Below are 18,329 nucleotides of genomic sequence, written 5' to 3' on the forward strand. Positions count from 1 at the left end.
CCAAACCCCGATAAGATGGTTTTTCGGAGCCACTAGTCTACCACCTTCTTGGTCTGCCAGCTTTCCGAATAAAGTCGTACTACTTGCCTCAACACCTCACCTCCAATTTACTGGCCTGTCATGCCGCAAGCAGAGCAAGCTTGGACTCGGTAACAGAAGGAATGTAGCAGGATTTAAAGTATGTATTATAACAATGATCAGAAATATGTAACAGAAGATGTAATAGGATTTCACAGGAGGTAAGTTTATTTACGAAGAACTGTGGTGTGTTTTCAGTAAGAATCAAAGATTTTACAGTATGGAGGAACATCAGATTTAAAGGGGGTCCCCCTAACAAAGTGTCGATGTTTCTACTAGATTAGTTGCTGTGACTACTGTCGTTAGACAAAGCACAGTGGGAAGCTGATTATAAATCACAAAAGGCCCGTTCATGTTTAGGTTTCAAAAGAAGAGGTTTCCTTACCAAAGACTTAGTTCATAAAGCTGCTTTTAACAGACGCTATTCAAAGACGTCATTATTTCAGAAGAGTTGGGAATCCACTTTCTGAAAAAGTCAGTACCATCTAGGATTCTTCATAAGTGTCTTTGTTACTGGCCTGGCAAAGTTTTGAACAGCTATAGTCTGTCAGAAAGAAAGAGTTTATCTCCTCCGCATATATTATGTCCTAGCTAACGAACTTTGATAAAATTATAAATTCTTTTTTGGGAAACTTATGGCCTTTCTGAGCTAGAACAGTAAGTAGACAGAATCATTCTTAGGACTTAGATCATCTTTAGAACACAACAAAAGGTCATCCACATTTTGGTTACATGTAGAATCACTGAGAAATTTATAGTCTGTGAGGTCGTGGTTGTGGAATTGTGAAAAGCAAGAGTGTACCTCTGAAATTCTAAGCATTAACTGTCCAGGATAATTACTGATTTTCCCAGGAAAAGGTAAACAAGCATTAACTATTTGACCTAGAGGAAAAGGTCAAATGGTGGCATTTCCTGGGAGAATCATCAACTCATCAAGAGAAGGTATCGAACAACAGTTTACATCCCAAGACTTGCCCCAAAAGCCTCACCTTGCTGTGTCCACTCATTCTAAACTATAACATCCATGTAATTCATATAACGATCCATATGCAATTCTAATCAACACTCCTCTCCGCCTAAAGTTAAAAGACCTGCCTTGAACCAAACTTCAAAATCTCAATAAATATCCCAACTTTGTCCTTCTCTCTCTCAGACACCATTAAGACACTTTTGTGGTAGTGTTCTCTCTTACTGCAGTAAACAATAAACTCAGCTTTGTCTTATCCACAGGCTGTTTAGCTGATGTGGGGGAATGAGCATTTGACCGTCCCTGGAGATTAGGGATTATGTCTTATTTATTTTTGTTTTTTACAATACCTAATGAAACTTAAGATACCCAGTAAACACTTTAAAATGTTGCAAATCAATAATTGCTGAATAAATGAATGATTGCAATATTTTTGAATTCTTGAATGTTAGGCAAGTTGGCAAGGCTCTTTCTGAGAGGAGGTAGTTCTCATGAGTGGTGGTACCACCTCTCTAGGGAGACTTTGGGTTAGGATTGCCAGATTAAGCATTTAAAAATACAGGGAGGGCTTCCCTGGTGGCACAGTGGTTAAGGATCCGCCTGCCAATGCAAGGGACACGGGTTTGAGTCCTGGTCCGGGAAGATCCCACATGCTGCGGAGCAACTAAGCCCGTGCGCCACAGCTACAGAGCCTGCACTCTAGAGCCTGCGAGCCACAACTACTGAGCCCACGAGCCACAACTACTGAAGGCCACGCGCCTAGAGCCCATGCTCCACAGCAAAGAGAAGCCATGTCAATGAGAAGCCCGAGCACTGCAATGAAGAGTAGCCCCCGCTCACGGCAACTACAGAAAGCCCGCAAGCAGCAACGAAGACCCAACACAGCCAAAAATAAAGTAAATAAAATAAATAAATTTTTAAAAATAAATAAATAAATAAAAATTAAAAAAATACAGAGAGCTGGAGCACAGAGGATATTTTTATGGCAATGAAACTACTCTGTAAGATGTACGTACTACTCAATACATGTCATCATACATTTGTCCAAACCCATAAAATCTACAACACCAAGAGTGAATGGTAATGTAAACTATGGTCTTGAGGTGATAATGATGTGTCAATGGAGGTGCATCAATTGTAGGAAACGTAACTTTCTAGTAGGAGACGTTGATAATGGGGGAGGCTATGTATGTGTGGGGGACAAGTGTATATGGGAAATCTCTGTACTTTCCTCTTAATTTTGCTGTGTACCTAAAATTGCTCTACAAGAAAAAAATCTATTAAAAAAATACAGGAAGCCCAGTTAAATTTCAATTTCAGACAAACAATAAAGTATTTTTAGTATAAGTGTATCCCATATAATATTTGGAACATACTTACATAAAAATTATTCTGAAATGATATGAAATCCAAATGTTATCTGACAATCCTATTTAGGATATGTACAGGGTGTATTTGGTTGACACGTTTTGAGATGGGGGGCAGTGGGGTGTGTGAGCCCTGTTGGCAGAGGCCAGGAACACCTAATGTCCTGAAATTATGGGACAGTTCCATGCAACAAAAAACTGTCCCACCAAAAATGCCAATAGCACCATTTGTGAAAACTGGCAGACTTGCTGGGTAGGAACAAAACTTTTCCTCTCCCCTCTTCTGTATACTAATTGGGGGCCTGCAAATTAAAGTGACAAAAGACAAAAGACAGATTAACAGGAGAAAAACAGTTTATTTGTATGCATAAGGGAACTAACAAAGGAAGTAGCTAGCTCATTAAGTCTTTGAAGTTAGAGGTTTATATACCTGACTCAGTAAGAGAAAAGGAGAGAGGAGAAAAGACTTCTTTGGGAAGAATTATAAGTTTATTTAAGACAGACAAATGGGTTTTAGGAGAACAAAGGAGAGATAAAAGTTTGTGATAATGCTTGTCGAAGCTGGTACCAGTGGTCTTTCCTCTTCAAGGTTATAAATCTCACCAGAGAGGGGATTTATGATAGATTTACTCTTGGCTTCCTTCCTGGGAGTAAAAGCTGCCAGAAGAGGGAATTTATGGCAACTTCATTACCCAAAAGTTTCTGCTTTTAATAAAGGAAGCTCCAAGGCAGCTTCTTTCTTCATCTGCTGAATCTCAAATGTCTTTAGCTTAAAATAATCTTTTTACCAACCCTGGGGTTCTGAGTGGATCCCCACAGACTCTTTTGTTTGGGCCGTGCTGCGAGGCATGCGGGATCTCAGTTCCCTGACCAGGGATGGAACCTGCCCCCTGCAGTAGAAGCTTGGAGTCCCAACCACTGGACGGCTAGGGAAGTCCCTTCCATAGGTTCTTATTTGTGAATTTTCTTTCTTCTTTAATATTTTTTGTGTACAATCTTTGGAAAGAATATTCTTAATTATAAGCAGAATTTGGTAATAATTTTTCCTATTTATCTTTAGAGGAAGTCAGCTGTGATACACTGGAAAAGACAGAAATTGAAGCTTATGACTTGAATGTGTCTAAATAACTTCTTTTCTATACTATAGACTCTCATAATAGTGCATAGGGTACTCTTTTTAATCAGTCCTGTATTTCCTTTTTTAAAAGTAAAAATCCAAGGGTCAATGTACTCAAAGTTAGAATTATGAACAATTTCTTCATTCATTAATAACATTGAAAAACCAGTGTGGTTCTTTTTCTCAGTTTATATAATAAAAAGGTACTGTCAACTGAAAAATATTGCACAACCTAAAAGGAGTTTTTGCCAAAAAAAAAAAAAAAAGGTAGTTGGAACACGAAGAGATTACTGCTAATTAAAGAAAATCAGACATCTCAAATTAATGAATTTAGCACTTTTCTATATATGGGAAGATGCAAGAGTCTGGGCTTACTGAAATTGTTCCTTTGATATGCACCTTAACTATTTAGGGCCAGTATCCTGCTTTTCTCTATCCTGAATCCCCTCAGGGTGCACAGTCGGGGACAGCTGCAGTGGCTGATGGCTGGATGGCCTCAACATCTTTGTTTACTGATAGGGCAGGCCCTCAGCCACAGTACAATGAATATTCTTTGAGTTGGGAAGTTGCTACTTAGTAGTACTCCTTCACAACATATGACATGGTCACAGTCTGAATGAAAAACAGTTGTTTTGTTTTTCTAAGTTTTTGAGTTTTGCAGGGATCCAAGGTCTGAAAAATTAGGTTACACTTTCCCAAATATCAGCACTTTTTTAGTGTTTTACTTAAAACCTCATTGAGAAGTATAGAGATACTTAATGTGACCCAATTCAAAACCAAATGAAAAGAAAAACAAATACCATAATGAGGAGTAGTTGTTAGAAACACTTTCAGCTAACTTATTTGGGATAGAAACATCCATGCCTTTCGTTCCCCTAGGTATATATCTGGGGGTCATACAGGAGAATTCCAGGAAAAGTTAGCTGCTACTACAAGAAATCTGTAGTTCTCCCAAACTGACTGGAATCCAAAACACAAATCTACCTTAAACAGTTTTTATTTTCTGATTGTATTATACTTTTTCCCAGTGAATAATGTAGCAGACCGTTTGGTAGCCTACCTAAAAGCCATTTCCAGTCCCTTCCTTTCTTGTACTTCTTTATCTAAGGCTAAAAAGCCAGTTATTCATTCACTTCTCCAGCCTCCCTTGAAGCTAGGTGTTTGCAATGTGACCCAATTTTGGCCATGGAAATACAATAGGAAGTTTGCTTGTTAACTTCCCAGAAAGATTTTCCTCACTGGTAAAAGAAAAGTAGAAAGTGAGGACAATGCCTCTTCCTTCCCCATTCTTCCTGCTTTGTTTTCTGATGAGGAAAAATCTGGAGCTGCTATAGTCAACGTGTGCCCATCAGGAGAAATCCCACATTTTGTTGCTGCACCATCCTGGAACTATTTTTATTGTATGACACACTTATATGTCTTTATTATTTAAGCCACCACTGGCGGCCTAGTCTGTTATGTACAGCCTAAAACAGACTATATAAATATTATTTATGTATTAGAATATTTACTATATCTGTCATGTTTACATTTGTTGATTAGGAAACATATGGTTATGTTCCATTTGTCCCTCCCCTGGAATGACTGCCAGAAAGTTGAAAAGGTTCTGTGGAAACCTTTGGAGCAATCTAATATTTCAGTGAGAAAGGAAGAGGGGAACATATAGACAATTGCAATCGCTCTATATAGAAACATCATTAAAGGGATCCGTAACTAGGAACTGCCATGTTAATATGAATATGACTTTTAAAATTCAATACTTTTCTAATCCTATCCCATCTCTTACATGCACTCCTTTTTTAAATAGCTTTATTGAGACACAATTCACATATTATAAAATTCATACTCCCTCTTTGGAAAGGATTAGCATCCCACTTTGCAGAAAAGATGAAGACTATCAAGTTGAACATTTCTTGCCCCACCTCTATCCTCTCTAACCAAGGTCTCTATTTCTACACTTACCATTGACAAATCCAACCCCTCCACCCTGGATTTCTTATATCCTTGGTTTTTAACTCCATCAAGAATGTTTAATGTCTTTATATTTACATAAGGAGGTAGCTCTTAGATGGGCCTTTCCAAAGGAGCCATAAGCAATAGGGTGTGACCCAAATGGGGTTAGCTAAGCAGTGTGGTCAGACAGCAAGAGGCCTGGGCAGGGCAAGATTGCTGACTAGACTGAGGCAGCAGAGCTTGGCAAGTTTAGGAGACTCAACAAGCTTTAAGGCTTCTTCAAAAGGTAGCAATCAAGGCCTCTCCCATCTGCCTGACTATATTAGAGGAGCTGACCCCTGATTACTACTATTGGGTAGTCACTAAGCTTTAGTTTTTGGTTCTTCATTCCTTGCTTTCTTCACCCTCTCTCCTTAGAAACCACCTTTCTTCCTGAGGGTCAACTCCTGATACTTTTAATGGCTCTTTCTTGGTTTTATATTACTAGTTCGGTAATCATTCTTGAGCTCCAATCCCATTTCTCCAACTATCTTCCACCATGAATGTCCCATGATTACTTCAAACACTTAAGTTAGTCTTAGTCTTGCCTACCCAAAATGGCTTGTCCTGCTATAGTCTCCTTATTTTTCACACATTAGTAAAACGCCAATCATCTAATGCTGTCAATGAGCAGCCTGTCTCCATTCCTACTCTTCTATGAGAAACTTTCAAAATCTTATCTCCCTTCTTTTCCAAGATAAAAACTTTCTAGGAAGAATATTAAGCAAACAACTGTACCATGTTAGACACCATACGTCATTATCAACGAGAGAAATTTAGAAACAGGTAAAAAATAACATCCTATATATTTTTAAATTTCATTTTTGAAAATCACAAACTTGAGGATTTTTTTTTCAGAAATAAATACTGTTAAAGTGACCTTTTCATGTATAGCAAAAGGGCATTTCTTTTATCTACCTCTGGCTCTTAAGATTCAGAAAGAAAAAAGTCCTATTTACTAAAAATCCATTATTGGTTCAGATAGATGTGCTTTAATTGAAGCACTGTTTACAACCTGGAACTCTCTCTGTGGATGCTTTTGATCCAGAAACTATAATCAAAAGCCTCTGCACTGAGCATATGGCAATGTACTTCTAGAACACAGGAAAATTGTGGCCATCTGAATTCCTGGCAATTTCAGCTATAGAAAATAGTTTTTTTAAGAAAGCTGCTTACTGAATTTCCCTCTTAAAAAGCTTCTCTTTTTCTTTCCTCTGTTGTATGGAAAGGAAAAATCAGCAGGTAAAGTCAGAATAAGTAATTTATTCATTTTTCAACTTTGTTTTCTTTTACTTGCTCAGAGCTCTATTATACGTTTTCTGTGGAATTAATTTTCTACCTGGTGTCTATACTTTTATTTTTTAAAATCCTACAGGCAGGAATTGAACCAAGTTATGTTGAATTATGTAAAAAGCACCTTTCAGGAATGGTATTCTTGCCTTTCTCCCATATCTAATGCTGTTCCCTCTGCTACTTCACACGCTAATATTTCCCAAAGATTCAGGAAAATTGGAACTCTCGTGCTGGTTGGACTATAAGTTACCATGTATTAGCCTTGTGATCCAAAGTGACAGAAACAGGATTAAAACTCAAACTAATTTAAGGGGGTGGGGGAAGCAGGTAGGGAAGATTTTGGTCTTACATAATTGGGTAAGATGGGCACTACACAGGACTGGACCAAGGGTTCAAGTGAGATTGTCATGACATCCTCTTACTCCCAATCAAAAATGAACTTTACTTTTCTCTCTTTGTTCTTTCCTAAAACACTCAGACATCACTCTATGTTCAGAGATGGTGGTCCTTTCTTTCAAAAATGTAACCGTTCCCTGATAGCTACAGCAGAAAAATCCCAGAGAAGGGTTCTGATTGACCCAGGGGTCCATCCCTGAGTCAGTCACTGTGGCCAGGGAACCTAAAATGAGCAGTATAGCCTAGAGGTTAATAGCATGTACTCTGATGGAATTTTGTAGATTTATGTAATCTCCTTTTAATGTACTCTCTGATACTTGCCAGGCTCATTATCCCATTTTCATGGGAAGTCCCACTGCCATTTCCCCAGTTCAGTGTAGGGCCCTGGAGCCTAAGCGCTGACCAGTGAGAGGCAGCCCAGGTTATGGTTGTTCATTGCTCTTTTCATGCATCCCTATATAACAGCTATTTCCACTTCCCTAGGTAGAAGAGGAAAAAAATAAGGATATACTCTCAGTCCACTTCTCTCTAAATTTGGGATTATTTGTGAGAATTCTAATGATTTGATTTTAACTTTCAAGGATTGCTTCTGGTAAATACGAGTAGAGCCACACTAAGCTTCAGCAAAATCTTCCACTTGTATATTGGCTGTAACTTTTTCTGGTTTATCTCTGTTCCTTTCCTAAGGTAGCTGTTACTAAAAAAATTTTGCCGGTAAAAAAAAAAAAAAAAAAAATTATATATTGGGACTTCCCTGGTGGCGCAGTGGTTAGGAATCCTCCTGCCAATGCAGGGGACACAGGTTCGAGCCCTGATCCAGGAAGATCCCACATGCCCCGGAGCAACTAAGCCCGTGTGCCACAACTACTGAGCCTGCACTGTAGAGCCTGCGAGCCACAACTACTGAAGCCCGTGCTCCTAGAGCCCATGCTCTGCAACTGGAGAAGCCATCGCAATGAGAAACCCATGCACTGCAACGAACAGTAGCCCCTGCTTGCCGCAACTAGAGAAAGCCCATGTGCAGCAATGAAGACCCAACGCAGCCAAAAATAAATAAATAAATAAAAAATAATATATATTTATATATACTTTTATTTATATATACTTATTTATATATATAATTTATATATATATAAATAAATATATATGTATAATTTATAGAGAGAGTGTTAATTACATATTGGTGGACAGAGTGTGTGACTCAACTTCACTCCCCCATCTTCATGCAGAATTAGCCTCAGCTTATATTGCACAATTAAAGGAGCCACTCAAGTGACTCTCACCTAGACATAGATTGCTTCAAGGGTACTTGCTATGTTGTCCTAGGCAGAAAAGAGGCTGGCAGTTTCTTTTATTGGAAAAGTTTGTGTCCTGCCTCATCAGTTATTCTATAATACATACATGAGTGAGGGCAAGCATAGCTCTGATAAGCTTTTTTTGTAATCTAATTGGGTAAAAAACCTTTTTCCCCCTGCACACATCTTCTGTTTTCTTTGCTTTCAGAATATATGTCTTTTGTAATTATTCCTTCCCATGTTTGAGAAACATTCCCCAAGTTTCTGTTCATTGATTTACCTCCCTATCTCGTCTTACTGTTTCAGCTAGGAGGAAGTGGTAGACTCTGATCATTTACCGAATCATAATCCCCCTTCTTTTTTTTTTTTAAGACAGTTTTTTTTAGAGAAGTTTTAGGTTCACAACAAAATTAAGAGGAAGAAGCAGACATTTCCCAAATACCCCTGGCCTCACACATGCATAGCCTCCTCATTATCAACATCCCTAACCAGAGCGGTACATTTGTTACAACTGATGAACCTACACTGACACCGCATAATCACCAAAATTCATGGTTTGGACAAATGTAGAATGACATGTACCCATTTTGACAGTACAGAGTATTTTCAACACACTTTTAAAAAGCCTCCGTGCTCCATCTAGTCATCCCTTACCGCCAATCCCTGGCAATGACTCATCTCTTTACTGTCTCCATAGTTTTGTTTCTTTCAGAACGTCATATGGTTGGAAATCATACAGTATGCAGCCTTTTCAGGTTGACTTCTTTCACTTAATAATATGCATTTAAGGTTCCTCCATGACTCATCATGGTTTAACAGCTCATTTCTTTTCAGCACTGAATGATATTCCATAGTCTTGATGTACCACAGTTTATTTACCTGCTAACCTACTGAAAGACAGTTTACTTCTAAGTTTCAGCAAGTGTAAACAAAGCTGTTATAAACATCTGTGTGCAGGTTTTTGTGTGGAAATAGTTTTTAACTCCTTTGGGTAAATTCTGAGGGGCATGATTGCTGGATCGTATGGTAAGAGTACATTTAGTTTTGTAAGAAACTGCCAAACTATCTTCCAATGTGACCGTACAATTTTGTGTTCTCAGCAGCAATGCATGAGAGTTCCTGTTGCTCCACATCCTCTACAGCATTTGCTGTTGCCAGTGTTCCAGATTTTGGCCATTTTAATAGATATGTAGTAGTATCTCATTATTGTTTTATTCTGCATTCCCTCATGACATATGATGTGAAGCATTTTTCATATGCTTATTTGACATCTATATATCTTCTTTGGTGAGGTGTCTCTTAAGGTCTTTGGCCCATTTTTCAATCAGGCTGTTCGTTTTCTTATTGTTGAGTTTTTTTTTTTAAAGGATATTCTTTTTTTTTTTAATTTTTAATTTTTAATTTATTTATTTATGGCTGTGTTGGGTCTTCGTTTCTGTGCGAGGGCTTTCTCTAATTGCGGCAAGTGGGGGCCACTCTTCATTGCGGTGCGCGGGCCTCTCACTATCACGGCCTCTCTCGTTGTGGAGCACAGGTTCCAGACGCGCAGGCTCAGTAATTGTAGCTCATGGGCCTAGTTGCTCCGCGGCATGTGGGATCTTCCCAGACCAGGGCTCGAACCCGCGTCCCCTGCGTTGGCAGGCAGATTCTCAACCACTGCGCCACCAGGGAAGCCCTTATTGTTGAGTTTTAAGAGTTCTTTGTGTATTTGTGATAACAATTGTTTATTAGAAGTATCTTTTGCAAATATTTTTTTCCCAGTCTGTGATTTGTCTTCTCATTCTTCTGACATTGTCTTTCACAGACCAGAAGTTTTTTTATTTTACTGAAATTCAGCTTATCCATTGTTTCTTTCATGGATCATGCCTTTGGTATTGTATCTAAGAAGTCGTCATCAATCCAAAGGTCATCTAAGTTTCTCCTATGTTATCTGCTAGGAGTTTTATAGTTTTGTGTTTTAATTTTGGGTCTGTGATCCATTTTGAGTTAGATTTTGTGGAGGGTGTAAGGTCTGTGTCTAGACTAATTTTTTTGCACATAGTTGTCCAGTTTTTCCAGCACCATCTTTGCTCCATTGCATTGCCTTTGCTCCTTTGTCAAAGATCAGTTGACTATAGATCAGGGTCTATTTCTGCATTCTCTGTTCTGTTCCAGTGATCTATTTGTCTATTCTTTCCCCAAAACCACACTGTCTTGATTACTGTAGCTGTACAGTAAGTCTTGAAATCAGATAGCATCAGTCCTTCAGCTTTGTTTTTCTCCTTCAATACTGTTTTGGCTATTCTGGGTATTTTGCCTCCCATAAAAATTTAGAGTCAATTTGTCAATATCCACAGAATAACTTGCTGGGATTTTGATTAGAATAATCCCTCCACTTCATTACTGTCCCAGAGCCCAATGCTCTCAAGTTGCTCCCGGCTAAACAAAACTGCCTGCTGCTGTCTTCCACATGGCCTGTCCTTTGCCTTTCAAAATTACATCTCTTGACTTCTGCTTCCCCCTTAATGAAAACTCCAGTAGGTGTTAGAAGACCCACAATCTGATGTATGTGACTTATTGGTAGTTCCAAAACATTCCAAGAAGTATTTGCCTTTAACCAAGTGAATACCTATAACTGTCTGTGTATCAGGGAGTTTTCTGGTTGGAGATGTTTATTTTACCATTTAATAAAAGCTGCCCTTTATAGTCTGGGCGTGGGTCAAGGTAAGGAGGTGAGCTTTCCTTCCATCTTGAGGGAGGAGGAGAAAACTGTTTTGGGAAGATGGTTCTTTTTACCAGCTGATCACTGAAGACTCAACTTAAAGAAGTCCTGTATCTTCTCATCTTGCCAGCTAGGGAGTAAATAGTAGGTCCTGACTGAATTCACTTTGGGATTCAGGGGGGCTTTGGAGAACACGTAAAGGGCCTTTGCAGCCCAAGAGATCTGAGTTCAAATCTTTGGGTGGCAATATGACCTTGGGCAAGTTATTTCATTTCTTTGAGTTTAGGTTTCTTCATTTGTAAAACAGAGATATTACCCTTAGAGGGTTGTTGAGATTTAAATGAGATAAATAAAATACCTATTACAGTGCAGAGCAGGTGTTTAATAAACACTAGCTTTTATAAATAATTGCCCTTTAATTGTTTATGGGTGGAAAACCCTCCAGTTGAGCAAGTGAGGGTGAGCCAATAGTATTTAATGGCAATCTTCAAATATTAGAGGCATTGGAATTAATTTTTTTATAGTAACAGTACTATAAATAATGGCTAGGGTCCTATATCATTGTTCAAATATCTATTTAACCTATAATACTCCTGATGGATTTTTCTATAGTAAGGTTGCTGTTGGCAATACAGGCAGGTTTCTGGGGCAATCAATATCTTAGATGCACAGAGACCCTCATTATTTTTGTGAGATAAGGAGTTCAGAATGCTTACGTGAAATTCCAGCAACATAGTCCCCCTGATTCAGCCTTTGTTATAGGATTAGGAACTCTTTTCTTCTGACCTCCCTCATCTATTGGGTGTTGGCTGTGGGGATGGAAGCCCCTCTTGGTGGGTCCCTTGGCACAAGCCCTAGGAGGAAAGGGATTTATATTAATGAGTTTATGATGGCAGGGAGGAGGGTAATGACAGGGATGTCAGTATATAAGCTAGTGAGAAAGAGGCATGATTACTTCTCCATCTGAGCTGACTTCCTATATGCTCCTCCTCCCCCCCCCCAAAAAAAAATCTCAGAGTTTAGCCTGTTTGCTTTTCTTTACAGTGTAACCACCCCTCAAGTCTGATAAAAGTCCCCTTTCCCTTTAAGACCAGCACGAAGAGAGCGTATCTCTTTGTCCTGCCAGTCCCCAAACCCACAGTACTTTGGTTTTCTAAGAGATTTTGCTGCTAGCAATAAGGCAAAATAAGGCAAAATTTTATTTAGAAAAAGACTTCCTTTTTCAGAGCCATCCTTCCTCTTTTATTTCTTAGAAATAAAGCTGAAGAATAAAACTAAAGAAACTACAGGGAAAAAAAGAATGAAAGAAACTAAAGGGAAAAACCACAAAGGCACGTAGCCTTTGAGCATTCAAAGGACAGAATGACAAAATTCCATTACAGTTCAAGGAGTAGTTAGATTCAAGAATTCCCCTGGACGTTTTGTGTTAGGAGGTGGACTTGTGGCCTTTGGGCAGAGGGGACAGGGAAGGGAGGATGAAAGGCGTAATTTACCTCCATCTCTTCCATTTCCTTATCTTACTAATTTTGCTACAAGGTCAGAGTTATGCTCAAGTTGCATAAGAAGTCAGGACTGGATTTAGGATTGAATAGAACCTTATTAAGGGGAGGTGAGTGACATTACAGGGTGATCTATGAAGAACAGCAGTTTGAAAGTAAAGGGATTGTCTATGGCCACTTCTCCAAGGTAGTTCTTCAGGGACTCTTTTTATATATATGTAAGTCAGGTCCTGTCTATATTCAGGGTTCAACTATTAGTGAGGATCTACTCTGTGCTATGATAAGTATTGGGGAATCAGGGATACGATAGATGTATTTAAAGATGCTTGTGTAATCATCAACATGAAATGTTTCACTAATTAAGCTGAGTGGTCATGCAGTACAACAACCAGTCTGCACAGCAAAAGCTATTTCATAGATCATAGAGCAGTAGAGGATCCTTCCTATACATTAGGGGTCGGCAAACTTTTTCTCTAATGGGCCAAACAGTAAATATTTTGCTTTGCAGGATATATAGTCTCTGTTGAAACTACTCAACTCTGCAGTTGTAGTCTCAAAGCAGCCATAGACAATATCTAAATGCCTATGCATTGCTGTGTTCCAATAAATTTTACTAATGGACATGGGAATTTCATATAATTTTCATGTATCATGAGATATTTTTCTTCTATTGATTTTTTTCAACCATTTAAAAATGTAAAAAACATTCTCAGCTCAAGGACTATATAAAACCAGACAGCAGGCCGTAGTTGTAGTGGAATAAATAGATATAGTAGAAGGATTTAGTTGTTTCATTGAAACAGTTCATCTGCTAAACATCAAAGATAGGTTGTTGAATGGGCATTTTTTTCTGAATAAGAGTAAAAGGAATGTCCTCACTTCTCATTAGTTGTTGTATTGTAGTCCCATAGTTTTGGATACAGACTGGGAATGGCCTCAGAACATTTGTGGCATCTCAAACATCACTGGAAAATTTGATTTGGACTGAGGTTTGACACTATATGGAAAACTTTAGAAAGAATATGTCAAAAGGTTAGATTTAATTTAATAATAATAATAATGAGTAGCTAACACCTATTGAATTCTGACTATGTGCTAAACACTGTGCTCATTTAATCTTCATAATTGTATGACTAAAGTCTATTACTATCCCCACTTTATAGATAAGGAAAGTAAAGCACAAAGAGATTAAGCAACTTGTCTAAATGATTGATTAGGCCAGGAGTCAAACTCTGTTTATTTCAAGGATGAAGGAATTTAATAAAAACTAACAGATGTTTATCAGGAATAAAAATGCCAAGCAAAATGTTGTTGATAATCAGGTTAAACTTGTTAATTTTACAGATGAGGAAAACAAAGTTTACGAGACATTTTCCATGGTCACACAGCAAATGACAGATCAGGAGTAGATCTCAGATTTTCCAACTACTAGGTCCCTTAGTTTCTTTTATTCTGCTATACAGTATGCCCTTCAAAACCAAAAGATAGGCAGAATAGAATGAGTAAACATGTTAAACTTTGGGCTATATACAGAATTTATGTGGAATATAGAAAAATCTTGATTTAAGATCTAAAATATAAAATTAACTTAAAGTCATTTAAAATAAAATCTGAATTAATAATTAAAACACAAATTAAACTGTAAGTATGTTAGACCTCAATAAAAGTTTTTTTTTTTTAAAGACAAATTTTAAATCCCTCATTTTTATGAGACTAGGATAAATAATGGAATTCATTTACATCTTTCAAATTAAAAAAAGGGAGATGGCTCTTAAATTTATTTTTTAAAAAGCTTTTATTATAGTTGATTTACAATGTTGCATTAGTTTCTGCTGTACAGCAAGATGTATCTGTTATACATATACATATATCCACTAATTTTTAGATTCTTTTCTTAAACTTATTTTTTAAGTAACTTTTTTTAATTGCTAAACGAAGTATATGTACACTGCAAAAAACTTAGGGAAAGCAAAAGGAAATAAAATTACCAGTACTCCTCCTATCCAAGTAATAGTGTGAACTTTTTGGGGGGTTGTTTGTTTTGTTTTCTGTTTTTTGTTTTTTACCACAAGGGTATAAAATCAGAATCAGTTCAGCAATTTTTTTTAAAAACTACTTTTTTTTTTTTTGGTGGGGAGTTCCTATTTACATTCACTCTTAACATTTTCTGAACACCTAGGTTGGAAAGGGCACTGCTGCTAGACACTTGGGATACAGGACAGTTTGTCCCTAAGAGGGTACCTGGGAGGAGACATAAACAGATGTTTATCAATAATAGTACAAAACTTGTGTTAAAATACAATGAGAGTTGAATCTCACAGTTGAGACTGTGACACTAAACATTCTGGAATTCTTAGGTTTTTCCAAAACAGCTCAACGCAGGGCTGGTGCAGTACTGTTATCAGCACTACTTCAAAACGAATGTTAAGTTAAACATTGGTGAAAACCCTTCATTTTAGTACTTGTCAACTGTTTAAACCTTTCAAAATTTTCCTTTTTAGCGAACTGGAAACGCGCGTCCAGCCGGGGTAACCATTGCGCGGGGACAGAGACACTGCAGGGTTCACATTCACTTGGAGTATTCGCGGGCCGCCTAGGGGAGCGGTGCTTGTTGGGACTTGTAGTCTCTACCAGGACCGAAGACACCGCAACTGCATTTATAATGCACTTCTCCCTTTTAAGCTTTCTGGCCCAACAGTCAGATTAAGCCCTAACCTAAAGCATAATTTGACAACCCTTACCTCTTCCAAGGCTCTTTATGTTTTTACTAGGTTCCTTACGTTCAACATTCAAACACACACCGTCCCTCACAAGCCTCAAAGAGATTGGTCTGTCCTCAGCAGTGGGCGGAGCCTTAGGTGGACTGGATCTCTGGATTGGCCAACATCTCACTCGAAGAGGCGTTTTCCACTTGCCGTTCTGTACACTGTGGTAAAAAAGTAAATCGTTTACCGCAGTGTTCCTTTTCGCCGCGAGAATCTCGCGATATTTCCGCCAAAGGGACCTAGCGACGCGTAGAGAGCCGCCGAGGCCAGTGGGGGTGGCAGGCACCGGAGCGGGGAAGAGCCAGGTCAGGGGTGGGGAGGACGAGCGAGTGCTGCTTGCGCCACTTGGGTTCGGTCCGGGCCAGCCACCCAGAACCCAGAGGAAGTGTTGTGGACGGCGTGTCCCTCCTGGCCGGTGAGTCGGCCCGGGGTCGCGGCCGCTGGGTCGACCCCGAGTTTCACCTGGGCCCGCGCGGGTTGTGACAGGTGCGCGGACGAGCGCGGCGCTCCGCCCGCTCGCCGGTCCGCCCCCTCCGGGCCTCGCCCGCGTGGGCTCGGGATGAGCTGCGGGCCGCAGCTGAGCGGCTCCCGCTCCTGGCGCCTGTCGCTGCCGCCGTCTCCTCTCAAGAGTGGCCGCCGCCCGTGAGGGAAAGAGGGAGGGAAGCGGCCGCTGACCCCGGGCATGAGCCGGACGCGACATCCGTTGCTGGATTAAGGCGCCGACATGAACCTGCACCAGGTGCTGACTGGGGCTGTGAACCCCGGCGACCACTGCTTCTCCGTGGGCAGCGTCGGCGACCAGCGCTTCACGGTGAGTGAGTGAGGCTCCCGCGTCGCCCGTGGCGAGTCGGCGCCCCTGAGTCAGCCGGGCTCGGCCCAGAGTGACGGGCAGAGGCCAAGAAAGCCTCGTCGCCCTCGCGGGGCGTCCGCTACGGAGGTCCCAGCTCCTTAGGGCCGGCGGACCTGGCCTTTGAGAACGAAGGAGGCAATAATGCTTCGGTCATTGAGTTACTTAAGGTACAGAGGCTAAACTCGAAAGTTAGAATGTTTTGTAGGATTTTTAAAGTTTTTAATCTGACGTCCTCGGGATGGGGAGGTTTACTAAAGTCGTTTATCCGAGAATCGTTGGTGTGTAATGTGTGTGGGGGCTTTTTATTGCCCCACTCCATAGGCTCTAATTGTCAAGTTGAGGAATAGTTGGGATTGGTTTCATTTCTTCCTCTAAGTTTAGGTTAAGTGTCTTTGTAGTTAAAAAGAGTGGGTGTCTTAAAAACAGGTAGCTGTCAACAACTAGCCCTGGGTAAAAATATAGTGAAAACAGTGCTTTTCACTTATTTTTTTTTAAATTCACTGGGAATAACTTTGGAAAGAAAAAACTATTTTTCGTAAATGGTTCACTCCTGCCATCCTTTTAATTCCATATGTAACAGTTTAGTAGTCCTGGGAGGCTTATATTTATTTTAGATTGTTCACATTAATTACTAAAAGTTGCATTACTGTTTCTTAGGAAAACTCCTCTTTGGTGTGTAGTGGTAATTCCAGGTTAAAGTTTAAATGGAAGTGTCTTGTTTTTCATTTGTTTTCCCCAGATAGTGAAAGGAGGAGGGCCCCAAACTTCTGCTCCTTACCAGTATATTGACATTTTCTGCCTTAACCATAGCGGGTTTTTTTTAAAGAATTAAGTATAGTTTTTATAATAATTTCAAGCTATAAGTCAGTATTGCACATGATAGCCTATATCTGAATATATGTATAGTGCTCATGATTTTTGCTACAACTTGAATGGCTCTTAGTTGTGATTAAAACGTAATTTTGCATAAAAAAGTGAAACAAAATAAACACCTTAATAGATGCCCCAGGTTTTCTTCTCATCCGATTTTGACTTTTTTTGTCGTCTTTATCAGTCGGAATAAATAATAGGAAAAAAAAGTAGTTATTATTTAACATGGTGTAGGCATTTAATACCTGAATTGTGCTTTTAGATCTCTGCCAACCAAGTACTTTGCTTTCAGATAGAGTCTGTACCTCCCCTGTAGAGTGACTCATACACACCTTAACTTGCACTTGACACTAGCAGTTTTAGAGATTCTAATTCTAAAAGTTGACCTCGCCTCAGTGCTCAAGAGGAGAGTGAACTCTGAGGGTCTCAGTGGGCAACCATAGTCTCCCCGCAGTTGAACGTTGCTCACTGCTCTTGCTGTTTAGAAAATAAAGATCATCCTAAGAAGATTTTGCTAGTGGGAGATTATAGGATGGTAACATTACATTCTCTGCCATTGCCTAAAATTATATGAGTGCTTCCTCCAATGTAAATCCTAACAACTTTTTCTGAGAAGGCATTCAGAATCTATGTAAGCTGTGGTGTGAACTTCAAAGCATATACAATATGTTGGCCTATTTATACACCTAGATGACCCTTCTAAGTGTATATAAAATCTTGGTGAATGCTTCTGTTATTTTAAAGGAGAGACGAGTTAATGTGCCAAAGATAAGACTATCCTACGCCATCATGTAGCTTGTTGCACAGTTCTACTGAATTTTAGTCTGTTTCCATAGACCAGGCTTTAATCATCTCCCACCAAGCCTACTGCAGATTTCTTCCAGATCTCAGGAATAAGTCCAGTAAATAAGGTAAAAATAAACATTTTGTTGTTATTTAGTATAAAGAGATCCCAGGTCTCTATAATTTTGTTGGTAGTTTATTAACAATCATCTTTTTTCCTTTGCAGCTAATCCATCCCTGACTCTCTAACATTAAATTGATAGTTCCATTATAAGCCAAGTTTCTTGCCCTCAGTCTACTGGACACTATATACATCTTAAATTTATTTCTCTTGAAATTACTATCTTTGTTAAAAT

At 39.3% G+C, this 18,329-nt stretch overlaps 1 protein-coding gene across 6 annotated transcripts in view; it reads left to right on the forward strand.

The window, feature by feature from the left end:
• Window positions 1-15,718: 15,718 nt before the first annotated feature.
• DMXL1 (Dmx like 1) overlaps window positions 15,719-18,329 on the forward strand; it is a 130,314-nt gene continuing 127,703 nt past the window's right edge. For 5 of the 6 annotated variants that reach the window (XM_059916926.1, XM_059916927.1, XM_059916928.1 and 2 more), the window contains exon 1: window positions 15,719-16,281. In XM_059916926.1, the coding sequence (XP_059772909.1) occupies window positions 16,195-16,281 (87 nt within the window). In that variant the 5' untranslated portion in view covers window positions 15,719-16,194. The remainder of the gene's footprint in view (window positions 16,282-18,329) is intronic. The other variant, XM_059916931.1, reaches the window with a different exon arrangement.

This window comes from Balaenoptera ricei, chromosome 3 (genome assembly GCF_028023285.1).
Source record: "Balaenoptera ricei isolate mBalRic1 chromosome 3, mBalRic1.hap2, whole genome shotgun sequence".
In the NCBI taxonomy this organism is placed as follows: Eukaryota; Metazoa; Chordata; class Mammalia; order Artiodactyla; family Balaenopteridae; genus Balaenoptera; species Balaenoptera ricei.